At 34.9% G+C, this 26,693-nt stretch overlaps 2 protein-coding genes across 2 annotated transcripts in view; both read right to left on the reverse strand.

Moving 5' to 3' along the window:
• Nucleotides 1-7,631, reverse strand: part of LOC111052588 (rho-associated protein kinase 1) — an 83,342-nt gene extending 75,711 nt beyond the window's left edge. Inside the window, exons 1-3 of the mRNA XM_039424747.1 lie at nucleotides 7,424-7,631; nucleotides 5,781-5,920; nucleotides 2,887-2,968 (exon numbers count right to left, since the gene is read on the reverse strand). Coding sequence (XP_039280681.1) covers nucleotides 2,887-2,968; nucleotides 5,781-5,882 — 184 coding nt within the window. The 5' untranslated portion in view covers nucleotides 5,883-5,920; nucleotides 7,424-7,631. The remainder of the gene's footprint in view (nucleotides 1-2,886; nucleotides 2,969-5,780; nucleotides 5,921-7,423) is intronic.
• Nucleotides 7,632-14,158: 6,527 nt separating this feature from the next.
• LOC111052587 (protein sly1 homolog) overlaps nucleotides 14,159-26,693 on the reverse strand; it is a 35,832-nt gene continuing 23,297 nt past the window's right edge. Inside the window, exons 13-16 of the mRNA XM_022339318.2 lie at nucleotides 23,862-24,000; nucleotides 20,819-21,043; nucleotides 17,142-17,231; nucleotides 14,159-14,597 (exon numbers count right to left, since the gene is read on the reverse strand). Coding sequence (XP_022195010.1) covers nucleotides 14,568-14,597; nucleotides 17,142-17,231; nucleotides 20,819-21,043; nucleotides 23,862-24,000 — 484 coding nt within the window. The 3' untranslated portion in view covers nucleotides 14,159-14,567. The remainder of the gene's footprint in view (nucleotides 14,598-17,141; nucleotides 17,232-20,818; nucleotides 21,044-23,861; nucleotides 24,001-26,693) is intronic.

Here is a 26,693-nt window from a genome sequence, read left to right on the forward strand (position 1 = left end):
TGATTTACAGTTTATAATATAATTGTATCCATGTTATGTCCATTTATCGGCAATGTAAAATGGTGTTCCTTGATAGATTATTCTCACTAGCGCTTTTAAAGAGCATTTCAAAGCTAAATATCACAGGCTAGCTTATAATTATCAGATATCAGCTATTGTAATTACCAGCTGGCAAGTGGCTTTTAACCACGAAATGCACGTTAAGAATATTATCAATCGTGCAATTTATGAATAACAGTGCAATTATGCAGGATCATAGTTCTATGACTATTATATTGTCACTATCAACACCTTTATAAGGACATAGCGGTCTGAATTTTGAGTAAATAATAGTGAAAACTACTACACACTATGTTTTATTTGATTTCAAGGTGAGAACATGACATCCATTTTTAATTTCCTTGCCCTATTATAATATATACATCACATTCTACAATGTACATTACAATTATTTAACCCTCCCAAAAGCCTCATTCTCCATCCATAAGGAAAGGAAACGTAAGGATACGTAAGGAAAGTATTGCTTTCCGAAAAAAATTAAGGTACCCCAATTTCTAAATTTCTATATGTTTCAAGGTCCCCTGAGTCTGAAAAAGTGGTTTTTGGGTATTGGTCTTTATGTATGTATGTATGTATGTATGTATATGTGTATGTGTATGTGTGTGTGTGTGTGTGTGTGTGTGTGGTGTGTGTGTGTGTGTGGTGTGTGTGTGTGTGTGTGTGTGTTGTGTGTGTGTGTGGTGTGTGTGGTGTGTGGTGTGTGTGTTGTGTGTGTGTGTGTGTGTTGTGTGTGTGTGTGGTGTGTGTGTGTGTGTGAGTGTGAGTGTGAGTGTGAGTGTGAGTGTGAGTGTGTGTGTGTGTGTGTGTGGTGTGTGTGTGTGTGGTGTGTGTGGTGTGTGTGTGTGGTGTGTGTTGTGTGTGTGTGTGTGTGTATGTATGTATATGTATAAGATTATATTTCTTATTTATGAGTTACCTAGATGGTATAAATTTGTATTGAGTGGGTCTCAACCCAAATTATTAATGTAATGTTTTTTTTAAATTCTCTGACATTGTCTAATGCAATTTTGTAATTGTTCTTTGACGAAAATAAATTATTATTATTATTATTATTATTATATTATTATTATTATTATTATTATTATATTATTATTATTATTATTATTATTATGTCTGTGTAGACGATATCTCATCTCCCAATTAACGGAATGACTTGAAATTTGGAACTTAAGGTCTTTACACTATAAGGATCATTTTAAGGATCATTTAGGATCATTTTCACCATAAGGATCACATTTCGATAGAATGCTATTCAAGATGGCGGATAAAATGGTGAAAATGTTGTCTAAACAGGGTTTTCCGCGATCGGCTCCAACGATTTTGATCAAATTTATACGTAAAATAGTCATTGATAAGCTATATCAACTGCACAAGTCCCATATCTGTAAAAATTTCAGGAGCTCCGCCCCATCTTTGCAAAGTTTGATTTTAGATTTCCAATTATCAGGTCTCGGATATAATTTGAACGAAAAATTTCGAGTGGAAAAGATTGAGCATGAAAATCTCTTCAATTAATGTCCAGTAACATTTTCACCTGGAATTGAAAATAAGCTTGAAATGTGAGAAAATGTGATTATTTATTTGCAAACTCTTGGCAACTGTTGATTCTATTGAATCATTCACTATGAAGAGATAGCAGATCTCGTGTGTATCCAGCGTTATTGTCCTGTCACCAGCTGGCTCACATCTTTGAATAGTAGACTCTTGAGATGCGCGTGAACACTAGCGTCAGGTGATTAATTTTCATAACGGCAAGGAATGTTGTGTTGGTGCGCCATACCAGATTTTTAACAATCTGAGTGGAATGTGCTCCACTTGGCGAGTGATAGGTTTCACTACTATGTCGGTATAACGTGTATCAAGTAATTAAAAAATCTGGTGTGGCGCACTCACACAACTTTCCTTGCCATTATGAAAATTGATCACCTGACGCTAGTGTTCCCGCGCATCTCAAGTCTACTATTCAAATATTTGAGCCAGCTGGTGACAGGGCAATAACGCTGGAGACACACATGAGGTCTGCTATCTCTTCATAGTGAATGATTTAATAGAATCAACATTAATTTGCAATTGAAAAATCACATTTTCTTGAGTTTAAAGCTTATTTTCAATTTTAGGTGAAAATTTTACTAAACATTAATTGTAGAGATTTTCATGCTCAATCTACTCCACTTGATTTTCTTTGTATCAATTGTATCTGAAGCCTGATAATTGAGAATCTAAAATCAAACTTTGCATAGATGGGGCGGAGCACCTGAAATTTTTACAGATATGGGACTTGTGGCAGTTGATAGAGCTTATCGATGACTATTTTAGGTATGAATTTGATCAAAATCGTTGGAGCCGTTTCCGAGAAAATCACGAAAAACCCTGTTTTTGAAAACATTTTCGCCATTTTAGCCACCATCTTGAATCGCATTTGATCGAAATTGTTCGTGTTGGATACTTATATTGTAAGGAGCTTAGGTTCCAAATTTCAAGTCATTCCGTTAATTGGGAGATGAGATATTGTGTACACAGACGCACATACACTCATACACACACACACACACACACACACACACACACACACACACACACACACACACACACACACACACACACACACACACACACAGACCAATACCCAGAAAACACTTTTTTGGACTCAGGGGACCTTGAAACGTATAGAAATTTAGAAGTTGGGGTACCTTAATTTTTTTCGGAAAGCAATACTTTCCTTACCTATGGTAATAGGGCAAGGAAAGTAAAAACTAGCGACTAATGAGTAGATTCAATTGTACAATGTATTAAAGAATATTGATAATTAATGAAGAATTTACTTACATCTTTGTAAATACACTTCTACATTCTTCATTCTCTTTACTGCCGGATGATCGCAGTCTGACACCAATGCTTGGACAGTATCCTGAAAAATCACAAAAATCAAATTAATTAATCAATTTTATCTAAGAAAAATAAACCAAATCAAATAAAGTTTTTAACACAAATTCAGTACAGAAATAATAAAAGAATATAAGTATAACACTTGTGAATTTTCTACACATAGTCTGTGTGTGGGGCGAATGCTTAGTTAACTAGTTAAATTTGTTTGTTTTCAATAGCTTCATAGACAATGGCGCATATGAATAAAACCAGAGCAAATGCTCATGAGCAAGAGCATGGAGCATAAGGTTTTGCTCATGAGCAAAAGGTAGAAGCAAAAGCATTTGCTCATTTTCATATGAATAAGCTTTACCTTATACTCTTACCTTATGCTCCTGAACTCTGGAGCAAATGCTCACGTATTTTAAAGATTTTTCATCAGCTGATTCGCTTTTGTAGCCTTAATTTGTTTTTATAGCTTACGGAAGCGCTAATATACAAGTAGGGTGCACCACGGTATTTAGATGAAAACGGTAGGGGTCATGAAGTGTGTGCGCAGTGGCCAGCTAGCTAGATTGCGTCATCGCCACCAACCGAGGTTTATAACATCTATTGACAATTTATGAAACTTATTTGTTAAAAACAGATTATTGGATATAAAATGACGTCAGCGACACCGGAAATTTAGCACAAACATGCGCGTGACACCTACCGTCTTCTTCTATTTACCGTGGGGTGCACCGCTTGTGTTTGCGTCGTCTGCTCTGTTTTCTATTTATGATTATGAATAGTTTTAGGTTAGTTGAGTTTAGAATTTTGAAATAATAGCATGAAAAAATGTCATCTTTATAATAATCTTCAGCATATTCTTATAATATCAATAGCCTCCATATAATCGTCTACACTCTCATCTTCTTAAATGCCTATTTCCTATTTTGTTTTGGCTATCTTTATAACAGGTAGCTATCTTTTGTATTTATTCTTTTGTAGGGATAATGGTGATATATATCATGGTTGAATCTAAAAAGAGTTTAATAGTTTTCAACTATTGGTATCTTTTGTATTTATTCTTTTGTAGGGATAATGGTGATATATATCATGGTTGAATCTAAAAAGAGTTTAATAGTTCTCAACTATTGGTTGTGATCGTATCTGGTATAGTTTCCTCTTCCTCATACGAATTAGTTGAGCCATTCTACTATGAGCAGAAGGTGATAAGCTGCTCTAGACTAGACTCACCTTTTTTGAAGCATTTGCTTCAAAAGTTGAGCAAATGCTCTAGTTTATTCATACAATTTTGAGCAAAAGCTTTTACTTTTGAGCAAATGCTCAAACTATTTTCTTGATGAGCATGAGCAAAAGGTTTTGCTTACGTTTATTCATAGAAATTGATGCAAATGCTCCATATTTTAGAAGTATAAGCAAATGCTCAACTTTATTCATATGGCCCACTATCATAGTACGGTATAGGGATTGTCAAAAACATTCAAGTTACTAGTAGTTACCTGTTTGACACACACAAAATTCGAATTGAGGTAGTTACAAAAAATTATTCAAGAACTAGTAAATACAGAAATTAATCCAAGTGACATTAACTCAAGCCCTTGAGTAGAAAAGAAGATAATTAACTTTAATCATAGTAGTTTTTCCTTATTCACTACCACCTATCAATTATTCCCAATTGTAATCTGTAAGTATGAGTCCAAATTATATATTTATAATTGTATTGCATATGCAATAGCCTATATAAGGTTATTTCATATATTGTACAAAAAATATATTGTTACTATAGTCATTATTATGGTATGCTTATATTTTATGTTATACTGTAGTACTAGTACTACTGTATTTACTGTTATGCCGTACAATATACATCAATTTTGTAAAGTGTTGAAGAGAATAAATTTTATTTTAATGTAATTTTGGAAATAATTGTATTATTCAACTAATTTTTGTTGATCAATTTGTAAGAAAGATGAAATTAAAGACAGAGGTGAACCCCCTCCCCCTAGATAACCAAAGTTTTTGTACCAACCCCCTCCCCCCCACATTCAAGAAAGGCGGCAGTGTTATATTGAACACTGCTGATTTTTTTGGGACTCCCCACCCAAAAATTTCTATAAAGCTGCCCCCCCCCTGTGGGAGAGAATAATTTTTTCACTCATTTCTTATTCTATCTAGTAAAACGACGATATTGTCTCATTTCCCCAATTGGATTGTTTAAGTGATTTTTTGCACATACCGTACTCAATTTGCTATTGGATCTTACAGCTTAATTTCTCTTGCTTCTACTGGTGAGAGGTTTTGCTCTCGTCATAATATAATGGACAATCCAGCATTTTATCTTAGTTCATGAACTCAAACTAATAACGTAAATTTTTAACAATATTGTTCCAATTTTTAAACTTTCGGTCTTGAAAAAGGATGCTCTATATCGATACAAACTAGGTTACTGTTTGGAATAACATTCTCCATGAATCCAATTTAAGAAAAATAGTACATACAAATTTAGTTGAGACTTGGAGAGATATGTGGAGAAGAGACAAGTAGGGATACAGCGGTATCGATGTTGCCGTGCTAGAGCGGCCAGCGTTCTCTAATAAGAGTAAGAGTTTCAGAGTAAGTCCCAGTAAGAGTTCAACTGCTCATCATACGCATAAGTTAAGAACTTTCCTCTCTGAAAGCACCGAGTCGACTGAGTCTAATCGACAAATTGGCTACTTCGCTTTATTCTATGACTTTATTCATCACCGTAATTTGCTGATCTCCCTCCAATTCTCTGCTCCGCATATCCCTCCAAGTCAAAACCAGGTTTGTATGGACTATAGATTCAACATTAACAATAGCCTACTCACCAGTAGACAATCAACATTTGAAACACTCCGAGGATCCATTATCTTCTCTTCCAGAAGACGAAGACGTCGTCTTCTGTCTTCGTCCAACACTGCCATATCCATTTTGAGCTGCCTTACCCCACTGCTAAACAATATTCCACCTACAGAAACGAAGATGGCATTAAAAACAATTCAAATTAGATAAGAAATAGACATTTTTCTAAAATTATAGCTAGAACATTTTAGGCGCTTTCTACAACCGTATTGAATGAACATATTTGATAACGTTAAAATACCTTATGAATTTACTTAATCACCTTCAACAATTTTGTTTTAGTTTTCATGGAAGATGACCAAAATTATACTACAAGCTTCTCTACTTTGAGCCAAAATTCAAGATAGAGCATCATGACGTTTTCTTTCATAGTAGCATCATATTGTATGGCCGGGTTCTCTGGGGTGGATCTGCGGATTCAGAAGAAAGCCTTGCGGGTCATATGTGGGGCTGACAGACTGGCTCATTGTCGTCCTCTCTTTGTTAGAGAGAGGATACTAACAGTATTTGTTCTCTATATTCTTCATGCACTTTGCAGTACACTTACGAATTTGGATGAGCTTGCCCACCAGACAGAGTTTTCATGGTTACAATACAAGAGGTTGGACGTACCGTACCAGAGGCTGCGCAGGTCACAAACTGACCTTGCCCAACAATCTACAAGACTTTTCAACCAGCTGCCAATAGGAGCAAGAGACCTGTCGACCAGGCGATTTCAGGGCGCACTAAGGAGATTGCTGGTGGAGAGCCCATCGTATTCCATCAGTAAGTTCTTTATGTTGGAAAACACGCTGGTGAGTTAGTATTTTTGATTTTTGTTGTTGTGACTAACTTTGCTTTTTTCTCTTTTTTATTTATCGACGTGTCCTTGTGAATTTTGTGACTACATTCACTACTTGACTACTTGAAATACTAAATATCATAATTTCCATGATTAGCCTACCATTAAAATAATAAATGAAGGCAACTTTTGTAAGTTGATAAGTATTGGAGCATTTGAAAAATTGAAAAGTTTAGGTAGTAAGTAGCCTACAGTAGCAGCAGTCTCAAGAAAGTAAATCAAGTAGGAGTTTTGTTAGGTTATGAAAAGTAACAAGTTTCTAAGTAGAATCATATATAACATTACCTTCAACAGCTTGTTTGAAGAAAACATTGAAAATAATCACTATTACATGATTGATAAGATTAATCAAATAATCATGTTCACCAAGAAACTAAGTCTTCAACAGACCGTACCACCGAACTCAAAATACGTTACAGCCAACTCTACCAATAAAACAGATTATTAACCTCAAATGTACACTCATTTATTCTAGCATTGTAATATTTTTAAAGCTGAATTATACTTTAGAAAAAACATTATATCTTGTCAGATAAACTGCCCTTGAAAGTATAGAGTAAACAAAGGATGCAATTTAGGTTAAATTGCGTGCATGTATTCACAATAAATTTATTCAAATTTCAAGAATAATGTAACTTGATTGAAAAAGTTGAGAATTTTAAAAATATTCCAACACAGAATAAAACTAACAAAAATAACTCTAGTGGAATGCAAATTGTAGAACTGTAACGATAAAATATGAAGAGTCAAAAGCCATAATGTACTTACATAGATTTCATAAAGAGCAAATCCAATTCGTTTACAAACTAAAAATTTTTCTAAATAACATTCACAAGCTCACATTTCAGAACAACTATGATAATAAGATAATATTATTGTTAACCTTTAGTAACCACCATTTTTCCCTCATCATGAAAATGAATAATATGAATTATGAATCTACACTACACTTTACTTCTGAATTGAAGATTATGTGAGTGTGCGTGTGTGTGTGATTGGTTTCTTGTAGTAGAGGTAGTGCTGAATGCTACAATCTCTATAGAGGTTAGCTTGTGACAGAACTGCTCCGTATCGTCTCCATTGATGAGTTGCACAAAGAGGATACAGATACGCAAAAACTTTGTCAAATAATTGAAAAAAAATATATTATAAAAAAATAATTATATTGCTTTGCAAATATTAAAAGTGCAATAACATTATTTTGTGACAGTATTCAAAGTATTGGATGTTGAAGTGAGATGTGTACGGGGCGCGGAAATGAAACTTTTCAAAAGTGGATTTTATAACAAAATTTGTTCCTTTTTTCACGTCCTGCATTTTATACCTTGCAAAAGGCTCACGGTAACTGTCAAGTTAACTGTTGGTACCTTTAATCATCATACCTTCTTTTTCATCGATTACCTACCCATACTTGTGGGATTGATGGCTTCATAGAATTCGATTTCAATACGGTACATATAATAACAACAACTATTCAGATGGAAGATAAAACAGTGACCACTTTGCACTTTGAAAAAATTCAAATCATCACTCATAATTTTCTTTCACATTAAAATAAGTCTTATCACAAAACAGCTTCCTGACGGCTCTCTTGAAGGCGGCCTCATCCAACTGCTTCACACTGGGAGACAGCTTGTTAAAGAATTTCAGTGTAAAAACTCTATAGCTGGCCTTTGAACGGTGGAGACATCTCCTACTGGGACAATTCAGCAGTTCGCGGTGTCTGGTGTTGTGGTAGTGAATGTCACTACGGGCAGCCAGAGTATGCGGTACCCTCTTGATGTACCACCAAGCACAGGAGGATGTAATGGCTGAAGACCGTCAGCACACCAAGGCGAGCAAAGATGGGCATGCAATGGGCAAGATGGTCGCTGCCTGTTATAATTCTTACAGCCCTTTTTTGCAGCCTCAGGACATCAGCAGCCCCTGCCGAATGACCCCACAGGAGCAATCCATAGGTGATGTGGCAATGGAAGAGCGCATGATATATCATCAGGCTACTTTCACACGATAGGAGACGTGCAACTTGAACACTGAACAGTGTTCACGTTTTTTTGTCGAAGTACATTGAGTCAAATCGTGTCTTTCACATGGTGACCCCTAGCCAGGAACCTCCTTTTGTCTCGTCTTTTCCCCTCGAGGCAAGCAGAAACCGGCTTGGATCGAGATACTAGCGGACAAATCGTCGCTTTCACATGGTGATTCTACGTCTCTCTGGTCACCAATTTTCTCAAAAACTATCTTTCTTGAAAATGGAGATAGAAAGATTCTGATTTCGGATTTGGATTCAGCGACCCCAAATTCTTGATAGAGTAAGTCCCGTTTTCGAAAATATCCGAAAACAAGGAAGTTATGGCTGTTTCTAATAAAGCTTTCTATTATCAAATAATTATATGGTAAAAACGAACAGGTACTGTACTATACAGTACGTATGTACTGTAGCTATTATAATACAACTTACACTGTATTTGTGTAGGAAATTTGGTAGGATATTTATCTTGATTTCTGAAAATACCCCAAAATAAGGGAGTAAGATAACTTTGAAAAACCAAAGTTTTCCTGTCGATTGAAGAAACATTAAAAATTAGTCTAAGACATATTATGTCTTAGACTGAAAACGTGTAACAAATATCAGATCACTATTCAAGCTATCAAGCTATCAAGCTTTTCATAAATTTATTTGTCTCCTCATGGCAGAAGGTTTGCGCCCAACGTTTTCACTTGAACATTTCTGTGATTAAATTGTGATAGAACCAACACATTATCGTATTGATCTTCTAAATCCAGTTACATGTACATCAATTTTCGTAAAATTGATTTTTTACCGTTCCTATGAATTTCAACAGGTTCAGCACAACATCTTAAATAACATTATGTTTGATTCAACAGAATTCATAAGGACGACAAAACAAACAACAAAAAACGCTTTCTGAGTAACTGGCTTTAACAAAGCATGGCTTCACAAAATACAATACGATAATTTAGAATAGTTGGTACAATGGTTCACATTATGGCAACACTGAGAATTTAGCTCAGTGACTAAAATCGACAAGCCATGATTATGTTAATCTTACTCATGATACAAAGTATCGAACTGCTTTGTACTATGAAACATGGTTTTCATTCTGTATCATTATTTAATAAAAATAAAACAAGATTCCAGTTTCAAAAGCATCAAAGTTGCAAGGCTGGTCTGAGGGGAACTATTCATGACTTTTTCAGTATGCATTATCCACTCAGCAGTTCTAATGCACAGACATCACTACTTGGAATGGCATGACATTTTCTATTCTTTCAATTCCTATTATTACCATAGATCGATTCAGATCAGCACAATGTTTATACTGTATGTTCATAATAGATTTATCTGATTGTTAAAAAGAAATAGTCAATAATTGCTGGGAATTCAAAGTGATATTCAACGATTTGAACCTGATAAATTGGATTGTTGAATGACAATTGAGATTCAGTGAATTTCACTGTACAACATTCCTTTTCCTCCTATTTTATTGGGTGATGAGTCGAGATGATTTATGATTTCATATTTGGATTCATCTTTTCATAGTTCAATATTTTTTTGGAAAACTAGAACTTTTAAAAATTAAAAATGTTTATGTTTAAACTTCTCAGGTGTCCAAAAACTTCTTGAAACCTTTGCCTGTCCCTTTGTGAGGCAGGAGTATTATTATCTTAGTACGAACTATATAATCATATGATAATGGAAAGCTATATTAAAACAGCTATAACTCCCTTGTTTTCAGGTATTTTTGAAAATGGGAGTTATGCTTTAAAGAATTTGGGGTCGCTGAATCCAAATCCGAAATCAGAAATCTTCTATCTATATTTTTAAGGAAGTTGGACTTTGAGAAAAAGTGATGAGTCATACTTTGAGCAAACGTCAGCGTAGTTGTTAGATCTGTCGGCTTATTTGTAAGATCACCATGTGAAAGCACAGGAGAGCTGCAAAATATGAAATATGATCTTCAGTAATATGATCTTCCAGGAGCGAGGACTCTGCCGTGTGGAACTGGCCTTATGGTACTTCTCAGTCACCAGGCCCCTCATCTTGAGCAGCAGTAAGCAAATGAGGGATTGTCAGCAGAGTTGAATGTGTGATAATGTGATGGCAAGTAGCTTTTATACTGGTATATCTGATGAATGTAACTGTTCATTATTGTTGAAAATAGTTAATCATATTTTATTTGTCAAGAAAATTTATTTTTTTAAGATGTAATGATAAATTTCCATGGATAAGATAAAATATTTTGTCAATTATTTGAATTTCTACATTTTTGATAAACGATGTGGCAACATCGCAATTCATGAAAGAGGTAGCACCATCTGCTTTGTTGAATGATAGACAAGGATAGCAACACCATTGCAAATCACACACTGCCATTATAACGTGGACCTCACTATAATTTATCTGATATGAGATCCAAACTTATATTACTTCAATAAAATTTAACGAGCGTTAGCAAGTTCTCACTTTTGACTTACAGTACTGAAGGGCAAGTAATTGCCCATCTGTTTGTATGTTCTACAATAACTTTAGAGAGAATTGATCAGCTTCAATTTTTTAATTGAAAATGGAATACTGTAGGTATGCTAAGAAATTAGCAACTGAATCTAAAAATTGAAGCTGATTGATCAAAGCGTTTGAAAGTTATTGTGAAACATACAAACAAATGGATGACAGATGCCGATTTTGACTCAAAAGTAGGAACTTTTTATTGAACGAATAAAATCACTATATCCTCATTCTGAGTTTTTCAACTTTTGACAGTTCGCATTTTTTCAGTTTTTGAGTCTTCATTTTCTGGTCATGCAGCTCAAGATTTCAAAAGATACAAGTCTCTAACGGATTCATGCGAAGAGCAGCTCTATCTACAATTTCGGCCACTGAATCGGTATAGGGATAGTTCTCCGGTAGCGCATCTGCCACATAGATTTTGGTATTTCGATTTTTATAATTTATAACATTCATATTTTCTCATGACAAAAATAATATGATAATTCAATTTGTATTCATGTGATAAATGCGATAATTTAATTTTATGAATAGAATTCCAAATTACATTACTTATCTCTAAAACGTTTTCAACAGCAGCTGTTAAGATTCCCGCCAATTTTGAATATTTCAAACAAGAACAAGAAGCCCGTTATTAATGAAATTATTATTATTTAAACCAAATACCTTATACTTTGATGAGAACATTCAAGATTATCAAGTTATTCCTAATCAAGATGCCTTATCAGAAGTTAATTTTCCAAGAGATTGGCTCTGTTTGAGAGATTGCTTGTTTATAGATTTACATATTATCTTCATTACTATATTCTTTTTAATGGTCACTGGGAAATCGGCTGGTTTCTGTTCCTCGGTAATTTTTTTTTATATGAGAAGCTACCATTATTTTTTACAATAAGTATATACAAAATATATTTCACTCTTATCAATCTTTTTCTGTTTATGAAATTTCGTCAATAAAAAATGTACCTAATAGGTAATATTTAATTTCATTATTATAATACAAACTATCTTATACTCACCTTCTTGTTAACAAAGCCGGACATTCTATTACCTATATAATATTATGAATAGACTATTGGCTACCCACTGTAACAAGAACCCACCCCATACACTCAGACGAATAGTCTTGTAGGGGTATTCCAGTAAAACATGCTCTGTAATACAATGTAATCTGTATTTTGTATGTAATAAAGAATATTTGAATTTGAAAATTTCTGTGGTTGCGCTGATGATGATAAGATTGGGGGTGAAAATTGGTCGTATGACCAACACTTGAGGAGCCAATACAATCATCTTGAGTTGTATGAAAGTAAAACCCGGTTGCACAAAAGCCTGTTGAATCAATCAGCCTTCTTTCAAAAAAAAAATCACTGGTTCTCGTGGAATTCAATCACGATGTAAAAAATCTGGTGTGGCGCACTCACACAACTTTCCTTGCCGTTATGAAAATTGATCACCTGATGCTAGTGCTCCCGCGCATCTCAAGTCTACTATTCAAAGATTTGAGCCAGCTGGTGACAGGGCAATAACGCTGGAGACACACACGAGGTCTGCTATCTCTTCATAGTGAATCATTCAATAGAATCAACAGTTGCCAACAGTTTGTAATTGGATAATCACATTTTCTCGAATTTCGAGCTTATTTTCTATTTTAGGTGAAAATGTTACTGAAAGTTAATTGTAGAGATTTTCATGCTCAATCTTTTCCACTCGAAATTTTTCGTTTAAATTGTATCTGAAGCCTGATAATTGGGAATCTAAAATCAAACTTTGTATAGATGGGGCGGAGCACGGTATTTAGATAAAAACGGTAGGTCATGAAATGTGTGCGCAGTGGCCAGCCAGCTAGATTGCGTCATCGCCACCAACCGAGGTTTTTAACACCTACTGGCAATTTATGAAACGTATTTGTTAAAAACAGATGATTGGATATAAAATGACGTCAGCTACACCGGAAATTTAGCACAAATATGCGCGTGACACCTACCGTCTTCTTCTATATACCGTGGGCGGAGCTCCTGAAATTTTTACAGATATGAGACTTGTGGCAGTTCATAGAGCTTATCGATGACTATTTTAGGTATAACTTTAATCAAAATCGTTGGAGCCGTTTTCGAGAAAATCGCGAAAACCCCTGTTTTTGACAACATTTTCGCCATTTTAGCCGCCATCTTGAATCGCATTTGATCGAAATTGTTCGTGTCAGATCCTTATATTGTGAGGACCTTACGTTCCAAATTTCAAGTCATTCCGTTAATTGGGAGATGAGGTATCGTGTACGCACATACACTCATACACACACACACACACAGACCAATACCCAAAAACCACTTTTTTGGACTCAGGGGACCTTGAAACGTATAGAAATTTAGAAATTGGGGTACTTTGATTTTTTTCGGAAAACAATACTCTCCTTATCTATGGTAATAGGGCAAGGAAAGTAAAAATTTAACAGGCTTTTGTGCAATCGGGTCTAATAGTTGAAAAATAATCGCTTTCCGGTGGTTCGGAACCTACTCGAGTGTAGGTCCACCCATCTCTCATCATAAATTACAATCTTCAGCTCCATAATATGTAGGATCTTACTTCTTACCTATTTAACCTTCTATTGAAAATCTTAGGCTACTTCTTACACATTTAACCTTCTATTGAGACTAGTGGTCAAGTCTCTCGAGGATGGTTGGACTTCAGCCTGAAAAAATACCACCTATAAGGATCAAGCCCTAAATAATAGGTACAATATGAAAGTGATGAAATATTTGTGTGTTTCAAATTGTAAATTGAGTGTGTAATAGGAGAATGTTAAGTGACATATAACCTAGCTACATTTGGACTGTTGTATAAATTAGAATTGGAACCGTTTTGGGCTTATAAGCCTGTGGTACTTTCTGTAAGTTGTGTAATTCTGAATGATTGAATAAATAAATAAATAAATTCGAAGGATGACAGGTTGAGGTTCTTCAAGGAAAGAATACTATGAAATAAATTTATTATATAAGTGATAAACATTTCAACCAATAATAAAATACATAGAAATCAACAATACAAATTATATACTCCGTATAAATAATCTGTGCTAAGTATACATGAATGATTTCCAATGAGGCTTTATTTAATTTAGGCAGCAAAACAATTTGACTGAAAAGTACATTAAATACTAGAAAAAGTTAGGACAAAACTTCAATGTACTGTCATTGAAATACAATATGAGAATGTTGATTTCATTGAATACAAAGGGTTGAAAAAAGCAACTTTTTCCAAGAAGATCTCATTTCAATATAATATTTACAGTACAGTTCTATAGCGTTAAGGAAACACTCTCAGTCCAGACACACCAGTGACACGTTGATCCCAATTTTAAACGGTTTGTATGAACCTATGTCAGTGCACCTCCTGTCCAAGAAGCGAGAGCTGAAAAATCAAAATAATATTTCTGATAAAATTATTATGACACACGAAATGAGAAGCAATAGAGAACCTAACCTAACCTAACCTAACCTAACCTAACCTAAAAATTAGAATATTCCTGATAAAATTATTATGACACACACGAAATGAGAAGCAATAGAGAGTATGAGAAAAACAGCCTAGTAAATGAGCACAAATATTGATATAAAGTATATAGAGATCCACTTAAGGCTGTGATAAGGCTAAAAATAAACTTTCTACTAGTGATATTTTTCAAAGTTTTTCGATTTATAAGCGATATTTTTCAAAGTTTTTTGATTTGTATACTATCAAGCTTTAAAAATTGAAAAGTTTTTTTAAGAAAACATTTTTTTTCGAACATTACTTTTTGAGATATGAGCGCCTAAAGTTTAAATTTTTGTGCCAGAACATTTCAAGTTCGGTGAAAGATAAAACCATGAGATTATAAGGATAGATTCTTCATGGTATTGTTGATCTAATAAAACAAAAATTTTTCTGAAAATATCAATTTTTCAGAAAGTTATTCAATTTACCAAAAATGACAAAAAAAACTCAACTAAAAGTTATTTTTAGTAAATTGAATTGCGGTACGAGGGGCCGTAGTCGAGTGGATTAGATGCTGGCTTTGTAATCCAAAGGCCCGGGTTCGAATCCCAGCCCGGGCAAGATATTTTTCTCGGGCCACTCCCGTGTTTCGGATGGACACGTTAAGCCGTCGGTCCCGGCTGCCTAAAAAGCAGTCGTTAGGTCATGTCAGAGGCCCTGAAATTGATCAGTTGCGACCTGAAAACTCTGACACCAGACCTGAGCCAGCCAGGTCACACGATATTATTATTATTATCTCAGAAAATGATATTTTCAGAAAATTTTCGTTTTATAAAGGTGCGTACAGACTTTCGCTCTGCTCCGCAACCGAACGTCACTCCAGCAGAGCGATTGATGATCGACCGAGATCAAGCAAGAGTGGTTCGACCGGGGAACGCGAGAAGATCTAACATCTTCCGTAACGTTCATGATGGGTGCGACTGCAGAGCGGGGCGGAGCGACTGCGGTACGATGGAGGAACGAGGGCGGTACGAGGGCGGAGCGTGCTCGGTGCGGGTTGGAAGCGCGTATATGTGTACGCAGCTTTAGATCAACAATATCATGAAGAATCTATCCTTATAATCTCATGGTTTTATCTTTCACCAAACTTGAAATGTTCTGGCACAAATATTTAAACTTTAGGCGCTCATATCTCAAAAAGTAATGATCGGAAAAAAATGTTTTCCCGAGAAAACTTTTTAATTTTGATAGTTTGATAGTATACAAATCAAAAAACTTTGAAAAATATCACCAGTAGAAAGTTTAATTTTAGACTTTGCACAGCCTTAAATTGCCAGCATTTCTTATAAAATAACATAAGCTAAATACTTCCCATCTAACTAACGCCTTCAGTTCAAAGTGACTCTCACTATAGATGACCTATTAATTGTAAAATGTGCCACGGTTCAAGGTGATTGTTTTTACATTAGCCTGAAAAAAGTGGACGATAATTTTTCAGTTCATCAGAAAAATTCACTCTAACAAACATGTAGCCTATTTGTGAAGTAAATTTTGTAAAAAAGTTAACTTGCGTTCATGATTCTTTGGCAATAGACTAATAATTGTTACAATAATTTTATGCACTTATTTCTATTGAAAGCATTTTCAAGATGAATAACTAATAATTTATTGAACCAGTTGTGGGAAGATCAAAGATTCTTTTATATATATATATAAGTGGTTGTGACAATTTTAGTTGTATTCGAAATTTATATCTACCACATCACCGTCACAAAACAGAAAGTTAAAAATTCAACTTCTATCCTCTATTAAAAGAGCTGGGATTACAGAACAGTGTTGCAGTTTCCACTTCTCTGTTTTTTGTCCATTTCGGATTTCGGACCCCAGAATTTATTGCAAGGTTTAGAGTAGCACTTAGCGAGTAAAATGAGACATTACAGTACCACAAACGCACTCAATTTAATGTATAGGTAATCAAGTAATAATAATAATAATAATAATAATAATAATAATAATAATAATAATAATAATAATAATAATAATATCGAGTGACCTGGCTGGCTCAGGTCTGGTGTCAGAGTTTTCAGGTCGCAACTGATTAATTTCAGGGCCTCTGACATGACCTAACGACTGTTTTTTAGGCAGCCGGGACCGACGGCTTAACGTGTCCATCCGAAACACGGGAGTGGCCCGAGAAAAATATCTTTCAAGTAATAAATCAAGTAATTGAAACACAGTGACTATCAATATGAAAGGAGATGTTCGACTACAGCATAACAATAGAGATATGTGGACAATACTGATAGGTTATGATGCAAACGAAATAAGAAGTAATAAAAACCTACTGTTCAGAAAATCAGAACAGATGACCTGAAATATATACATTGCAGATCTAGATCCGAATTTCTGAAGAAAATGCAGAATGAGAGGAAATATTTCAGCTGAGAATAATTCAATATTTTGAGTAAATTTTGTTTTTACCTGCTTGAGGAATTCCCTGGAGTTACTCAATGTTGAAGCACCATAGACTATCTTCTTTCCTCCAGGCCCATGAGCACTCCCTGATTTGCTCTGCAAAGTGAGAATTTATTTTCTAAAATTATCAAATTTCTGATCATCAAGTTCAGTTTATCAAATTTACAGCATCAATATCTTGGAATCAATAAAAAAATTGTAACAAAAATGTCAGTGCCTAATATTTATGTCTAATAAATGTGGATGTGTAAAAATAAAACTGTGTTTATTCAGTTTATTATGGAGAAATTCCACAATATCAATTCTCATTCAACAAATTCTATCATAGGCTAAATATCTAATAAAGGGATGCATTCTAGCATTGGGCTGAAAAATGCCAGTGTTTCTTATGGGAGTGATCTCACACATTAGCAGAATGTTTGACAGACAAAATCAACCAAAGCGGGAAGATTTACAATAATTGAAATACATTCAGAAACAATGTCAATAACCACAGAAAGGTACAAATTTAGGGCTAGAATATCATAATATTAATTCAAAATCCCTCAATATTTGATCACTCATAACAATCAATGATAAACGTGTGAGCTCCCGAGGCTAAACATTCGCTCAAAAGTAGTGGAGAATCAAGAAAAATCGTTCAAGTTGCATTGAGTTATTCAAATTGCGTCCATCGTTGCAAGCAATTACGAATCCAGCTGACAGATGATTGGAGATTATAGATTTTTTTCCCTTATGCACTTTCCAGTCAGAACGGCAGTTGTTACTAGTCCTAGACGACGTGGTGTCAGGACTAGACGACACAGACCAGGTCTACATTTTTAGGAGTACGAACTGAATAGAATACAATAGAATATAATAGAATAACTTTTTTATTTATGCTGACGTGGCGAAGTTTGGACAATATTGTCCACTCTACCACTTAACCACGTCGTTAGCAAACAATACAATACAAAATATGCAGAGTTAACAAAAAAAAATTGAAGCAAGAAATGACAATAAAATGTAATAAATATGAAAGATCAATATTGAATAATGAAAGTATTTTAGAAATTTAATGTTTTCAAATAAACTCAATCACTTCACTGCTGAAAGAAAAAGCAAAAAATAAATTAAAACAAAATAAAAGACAAGCTACTGGAGAAAATTAATACAGTAAGAATTGGAATCAAAGATGAAATTTGTTTATTTTATGAATAGTGGATATGGATATGAGGAAAAAGAACCTGTGTAGGCCTAACAGTATTCAATACCTGGGAAAGAGAATAAAGAAAAGTGGGGGAAATCAGATAGCAAATAAGAAGATTTTAAATAGGAAACATTTTTAAAAGAAAGAGGATAAGATGTAGCTACCTAATCAAAACATATTTTTGAGGATTGTAATAGATACAGAATTGCAATGCAATACGTTTTGCAGAATAAAATGTTTTATAGACAAGGAAAAAAAACTGCGAAAATAATAGAAATTTAAAAGACAAGCACACACCAGACATTCAACATTCACACTCGTGAGCATCCTATGAGGATACTGATAAATTTAATGATAGCAAGATGAAGCCCCGTCTACCGACTCAAACAAGCCCACCGCCACCCAACAGCCAACCAACAACTGCACGCGCGAACCGAGTCCCACCACCCAACAACTTAATATTGTCTGGCAATGCATTCCACAATCTAACTGCCTTCACCAAAAATGATCTATTGTAAATCACTGTCCTGTGTTGTGGTGTAACCAGAGAAGTGGCATGATTCCGGGTTCTCATCGTGCTAATTTGTGCTAGGTGAACAAATTTACAAAAAATATAAGATGGCAGCTTGTTTTTTAGAACCTTATTTGTCAAAATTATAACATGGAAATCTCTTGAAACACTCAACCTCAAGACTGAAGCATGATCATAGAAAGAAGAAACATGGTCGAATCGCCTCAGGCCATACACAAATCTCAGACAATAGTTTTGAGCTCTTTGCAGCTTAGTGGCAAGATCCACACTTAAATCACCATATGCCACATCAGCATAAGAAAAGTGAGGGAAAATCAATGTTTTCACCAGCATGAGCTTCATATTCAGTGGGATACCGTTGCCAACCCTCTTCAGAGCAAAAACCTTCCTACAAACTGACTGCACCTGCTCATTCCACTTTAATGATCTATCAATGATGAGACCCAAATTACGCACAGAGGTACTGTATGGAAGCTGGTGATGATTCACAATGACTTTAGGGATAGCAGAAACATCAAGTGGTCGCCAAATCTGTGGATGACAAATCAATATTGATTTTATCTTTGCCACATTCAGACACAATCCATGCATCCTGATGTATTCTGACCGCAGCCACATCCCTGTTGATATTCTCCACAGCCACATCAATATTATTTGGCTTAAAGCTGTAATATACCTGAAGATCATACGCAAACAGGTGGAAGCTACAATGAGTGAAAACTTTACTGAGATCGTTGATAAATAACTGAACGGGGAAGACCACGTAGTTTCTTTTACATCACAGAACCAGTACTTCTAAACGCTGCAACCCATCGGAGTACAGTAATTCGATCAGGCACTGCACCTCGACGTCCAACTCTAAAATATTGACGGAAAAGACGTTGCACTGCGACTACAGATTCATTGTTTCTAAAAAAACTGCTCGACAGCGAACACACAATGTTGTACGTTCCATCGCTCCTTAGCGACTGAACTGAAACGGCATAGTATGGGCTGTCTGCCAACATTCGTTCAAGGCAAAAACCCCCTCCCTTCCGTAGCCGAGTTCGAAAAACATGCGTTTTCTCTGCACCACACTTGTATATCTATAGAAACAGTAAAAAAGGGCACTATAATGTTATTTTATAAATAAAAATATGTGACCCTGATACATAAATTTTAAGAACCATGGAGTCAGATTTTCATTTATAGTTTTCTAGTATGTTATAGACGTTTATCAAAAATATCGAAGAATCGATAAATCTCGAAAACTAAGGTCGATATAAGATAATTTTACTGGATATTATTTGTTGCAAATGAGGTGGTCACCCACGAAATGTGCAACAGCTGAATACCATAGATTCGGCATTAAATTTGCAACAAATAATGTCCAGTAAAATTCTCTTATTAGCCTACGCTTGTAATGCGTAATTTAAAAAAGAGAAAATGTGGCAAGTATGTTGATGAGCTAAAACAGGATCTTCAAAAAAATAGGCTTGGAAGTTGAGGGTGCCATTGGTAAAGTGAAAATAAACCTCTTACTTGAAACGCACATATTCAATTTGCCAAAACTGCACAGGGAGATTGTAATCACTGATGCAGAAAGACGACAACGATCCGAGAGAATGAAGAAATATTGGGCTGATCGAAAAGCCACACAGCTTCAGAGCTAAGGACGTTTTTAGTTGATTGACTTTAGTGGTCCTATGTGGCCAAAAAAGACGAAAAAAATTCTCTTATATCGACCTTAGTTTTCGAGATTTATCGATTCTTCGATATTTTTGAAAAACGTCTATAACTAGAAAACTATAAGTGAAAATCTGACTCTATGGCTCTTGAAATGTATGTATCAGGGCTACATATTTTTATTTATAGAATAACATTTTTTTTAAAGAGTACCTATACGGTACCCTATATGAATAATTTAAATATAACCCACAGACTAGAGAGTTTGTCTCTAAATACTAGACAGATGTCGCTTACCCTGGTATAGTCTACCAAGTTCTGATACTCGATGTAGTTGCCGCCACCGACGATGAAGACAAAGGCCTCGTTGAAGGGCGTGCGGTTGCGGCTGCCGGCCTGCGACTGGTCGCCTGCGGTCGGCCGCAACTGCTTCGGGTCCAGGTAGCGGTACTCCTCGGCGCCACCCCCTCCACCACCCCTCATCTCCATCAGCTCGTCTACTATCCGCGTCACCGGTAGGTTCTGAACAGTCAAATTCAAATCTATCAGCCAACAAATCAAAAAGAGTATTTTTGAAGTAGAAGTGAAAATTCAAAGCGCTGAGCTTAGTTAGACACTGTTTTTTGAGAGTTAGTAAACACTCAGGGCCGGTTTTGAAGCTCGGGATTTGGCTAAGCTCTAGACTTTAAACAGCTGGAGTCAGAAAATTGGCTTTCCGCAAAGGGGCGTAGTCGTAGTCATTGTCATAGTCACGTTTGAATTAAATGTAAAAAAACTAAAAAATTAAACACAAAATAAAATAAAAAGAGAATAGTGTAGAGTTTCAGCTATTTTGAATTATTTAAGAATGTTTAATTTCGTCAAGGAAAAACGTTTCCAATTATAGAGAAATGAGAAAATAAAGGTTTATCTTGCTGTTACTACTATTGCGACTGCGCCCCGTTTTGGAAAGTCAATTTTCTGACTCCAGCTGTTTAAAGTCTAGAACTTACCTAAATCCCGAGCTCAGAAACCGGCCCTTAGGCTCAACTCACACTACCTCGACTCAAATCGTACGACTCCAGTCGAGGATACACCAGCCTCTCGACCTTACAACTTTCTTGCTCATTGTCACTACTTCAGTTCCATGCTACTCCATTTATAACCTCACACTAGTAGTTCTGCGAACAGTAGACCTCGCTCATAAATACAACTTTCAATCTGATGAAAAGGGCAAGTACAGTAAGTACAGTATATTGTGAAGATTTAGCCATGATTGTCATCTATTATTTTCTCCATTGAAAGTGCTAGAGACATTGTTTCCAGGGACACCGGACTTATCAAGGAGTACTTTTATATCAAATACATACCTTTAGAATGGAAAATACTGAGAAATTGTCAAAAAACCACAGATTTATTGATACTCAGAAAGACCGGTTTCGGTCATTATCAGAGTTTATCAGAGATTGACAATGGTGTAATTACCGAAACCGGTATTTATAAATTCTAAGTATCAATAAATCTGTGTTTTTTAACAATTTCTTGGTCTTTTTAATTTAATGTTAATAATTACCACAATATCAACTTCTCAACTACACAAAAAGGAAAAAAATTACCTTTATACCTTTACATACACATTTTTCTCTAGAACTGCAGTATTGGACTCCAATACAATAAAGATTTTTTAAAAATAATTTATCTAATTATTTTTTTAAATCAATTTAATAATAATAAGATGATTCAATTTAATTATTCTATCTCATCATAATAATTTATTTTATAATGATATATTATTAGAATAAGATAAAACAATATTAGTATTATCTGCAAAAAAATCTGGCAGGAACGAGAATTGAACCTGGGACCCACAGAGTGACAGACCACGGTCTAACCGACTCGCCCACCATGTGCTCTTAACAATAGATGCGAAAAAGTATCGCTATATCTTCAAAGACACATCCTTTCTGGATTGAGGTTCCTTCTGCGCATGTAACAAATTCTATAATAATTATTATGAATATAATTATTGTCTTATCTAAAAATTACTTTATAAAACAAAACCTCACTTTCTTGAAAATGCACGGTACTATGCAACTCAAGTCGAGGCTTGACCAACATGTCGAGTCGACGTTCGACTCAGTCTCACAGTCGTAAGTACGCAGAGACTAGAGGCGACTGGTCTGAGTGTCACCATTTGAAAACACATGCTGCGTCGAGAGGAGACTAGAGTCGCAGTCTCTTCTCGACTTGAGTCGCGAAGTGTGAGTTGTCCATTATACTTAAAACATTATCTATTCAGGTCTACAACACTTCAAACAGTAAAGTTTATTAGGTCAAATTTTCAATGTACTCATTAATTGCATTTTTGTATTATTTATTTAGCGTATGGCAGATACACAATACATATTTTATTTTTTATTTATTTATTGTATAAAATACTATAATCATAATACAATTATGACATTGGAGGAAAAACTAGGATGAGCCTGTACTATTTCTCTCCAAAAATTTTGATAAAATGTTAATGTTGTCCAAAAGATAAGGTTATGTAATCACACACTGCTTCGTCACTTGATATAAAGCTCATAAGTCTCAAATGCCTACATGCATATTTCCAATTTCTTTAAGATGTTGTGTAGTTTTCGGTCAGGAGAACATAAGTTTGTCTGACCGCCATCATTTGCTAGTCCATTTAGCGTTAACCAATGAGCACTATATGAAGGCGAACTAGCGTTACACATATTTGAATCATAAAAACTAATTGCTAGAACAATTTATTTTGAGTTTAAAAAGGTTGACATTTTTCCATGATTTATTAGAATATTTAATCTTTGTTCAGACTAAGCTATTTCACTCTGCTGAGCTGCAGAGCAAGATCTGAACGTCCGCAGAGATTGTGTTCACACCAAAAACATCTGTGAGCCGACAGAGCTATTTTCGCTCTGCTCTCAGTTGCACTATGATTTGAAAATGTTTAATTATTACATTTATTTTTCATTTTTCTGAGCAAAATTATTTATTTCAAGGCGCTGGATCTGAAATTAGAATTCTTCTATCTCCATTTTTACGTGATTTTGGTTTTTGATGAGAGATCTTTATCGAAAACGTCCGCTCGGATGCCTGGAGAAAATCGCACCCAAAGCGATTCGAAAACATCCGCATGCGAGCAGAGTTTTCTTGGAACGTCGGCTGGCAGATACACAGATGTCGGTGTGAACACCCACATTGTTTAAGCCTGCGACAGATCTTTTTAAATCCATCCATCAACAGACTCTGTAGAGCTGCAGATTTTGGTCTGAACATTACTTGAAGTGTTCGATATCTTCGAGTATATTACAAATCTGTGATGGAAAATACTCACATGCCTCTTGACAACCAGATTCTTAACACCTTCCATTACGAACGACGATCCTTGAGATACTAATTTGGAGAACATGCTCACTGTTTTTGTGCCTCCGCCAACGTATTGATTCGATGTCGATGCCATTCTTGTATAGGCCCTGCAATGGAAAATTGGAGGATCAATTATTACAATATTACAAAATGTAAATATTGAAATGATGAATTAATTTAGTGCTGTTCATCGACGTAATATTATTTTTCCTCCACCTACTGTCTAAAGTACTAACTTTACTCCCTGAAACATAATACTAAAGTGTCACTTTTTCGCTCTCGGTAGTAAAAAACAGAAAAACTCCCTAGGGAGGAAAAATGACTCCATTTAAATAACATGGGAAGCATCTCTATTTTAAAAACTTACATGGTAATAGGTTAGAAGGTCTAAGCTCAGATGAGAAAGCATAATAAAGGTGTCTTTCATTGAGTCAACTGAATCCAATACCACAACCAGAAATTTGATCAACTCATGAATTATATGTTTGTATGATATTAACTTATATTCTTAATATTAGTAGATGATAAAAATGTATACAATTTTAAAAATATTTTATTCTATTCAAAATACCAGTCAACAAATATTTCTGATCTGCAATTCAAATCTGAAACGCGTGATCTGGAGTCAGCCATTTTTGGTAGCTGCCCAGCTGATATGATTGTTACAACTTTTGCCGATAGATAGCGCAATCGGCAGTGCCAATCAGACGACCGGTTTTTAAGTTTTAGATTTTAGGTTATGTTGTTAGGAAACATTGTCACCAATACGTAAGTTATTAGAATGATTTTATTTGCAGTTTCTATAAAAAAATGTAGCTGGAGGAAAAATGATGTGTACATCACGAGCGAAAAATACTTTTTCTCCCTCAGGAAAATTGTTGCCCTCGGCTTCGCCTCGGGCTTCAAACTTTTTTCCACAAGGAGAAAAAGTCGTACTTTTCACTCTAGATATACAAATAACTATTGAACTTGATGAATTTCAATCTATCTACTCATCAGGATAAGTTAAGAGTCGAACAAGTACAGAATAAACTTCTTCGCTTCCTATTTTATATGCGATTTAGAAGAGCCTGTCCCCTGGGTTTTCCTTCTGGACATTTGAGATCCCTTTTCAATATGGACTCTTTGAGGGCTAGACGTGACAGGTTTTCATTAACGTTTGTGGTGTCACTTTTGAAAAATTACATTAATTCACCCGCTCTCCTCTCTAGGATTGGTTTCCAGGTACCCACGTTCAATGTCAGAAGAGTTAGGACCTTTGATGTGCCAAGGTCAAGGACCCTTCATAACTTCTGCTCTCCACTTAATAGAGTTCTGAGGCTATTCAATAGCGTTTGTGAAGGTGTTGATGTGCATGGCCCTATTAGTGAGGGTATCATTGAGGCTATCCCTCATTGAATTTAGTGGCAGAATATGTTCACTTAATATGATGTCCAGACTTCTTGTTAGTTTTATAGAGTAAATCAAACGTACAGTTTAAACTCCTCAACTATTATACTTGAATATTTGTTGTTATTAACACTTTTCCTCTGTTTTCATCAATTTTCTTTCCATAGTGGTACATATGTTTCCCCATAACCTGTTTCTATGCTCAATTGTAATCTTTTTATAACTTATTATCCTCATTCTGTATTTATTACTTATACTTAGATTACTTTCAATTACTTATGCTTTCCTGATATTTTTCTTATGTATATGTAAATTGCATGTACTGTATCTCTTATTTTTTTAGTAACTTGCTTAATACGATTGTAAATTGTAGTATAATAATAATAATTTATTATTATTATCATTAATTGTAGTGAAGACTGTTTTGGGCTTAATGCCTGTAGTCTTCTTTGTTCTGTAATAAATAAATTCAAGAATTTTTTTTTTAATGTGGAAAATTTGATAAACAATATGAACTGTACCAGCATTGTAGAATATTAAAACACCTTTAGGTCTCTACAACAACAGAAAGTTATGAATAACAGCATAGAGAAAATATATAGCATAAGAATATATCCCATTGGGATAGTCCCATGGTATAGTAGAGGGCGTTTCAATGTTAACTCAAGCCGATAGTTCTAGAAGTTCTTTTTCGTGAAGCTATGTGAGAATGGTAGTCCCTCATACTGTGCCGTACTTACACTCTCATCCCAACAAAACTGTAATTATAGACAGTAATCGACAGTAAGTGGCTTGAGTTGACAAAAAATCGGCTTCAAATTTGAAACATGAAACCTATACCATGGAATATCTACTTATGCTATCTTTTCTCTATGATAACAGTTAGTGACAAACAGTTTTATTTATTCATATAATAAGTAAAGAACTATTGTGATATTCGTGTTATAAAGTGATAAACATTGGTTCGCTATCCTTGTCTGTCATTAGACAAAGCAGATAGCTCTATCCTTTTCCAACTCAGCACCGTTGCCAAATCGTTTGTAGGCTTTGACGATATCTAATGAAAATTATCACTAGAATAAAAATTAATCTCAATTATGAAAATGTATTTTTAAATCATGGAAACATATATTTCTCTCAATTTATTTCACATATAATCACTTTCAAAAAGAATCAACAATTAATATTATATCAGATGTACTGGGATGACTTTGAATCACAGTCAGCAATGAACTATAGGTGGTGGGAGAAGAGAATTAACAACTACGCTGTTCTATCATTTCATTGACTTCATAATGTGGTTCTCACTAGAGAATTCAAGTGTTGTATGGAAGAAAACTTTAATGAAACCTTCAAGTTTTGTGTCAACGACTTATAAAGTAGACATATTGAAGATGAAACTTAAGTTTTG

The sequence above is a fragment of the Nilaparvata lugens genome, chromosome 3 (assembly GCF_014356525.2).
Source record: "Nilaparvata lugens isolate BPH chromosome 3, ASM1435652v1, whole genome shotgun sequence".
In the NCBI taxonomy this organism is placed as follows: domain Eukaryota; kingdom Metazoa; phylum Arthropoda; class Insecta; order Hemiptera; family Delphacidae; genus Nilaparvata; species Nilaparvata lugens.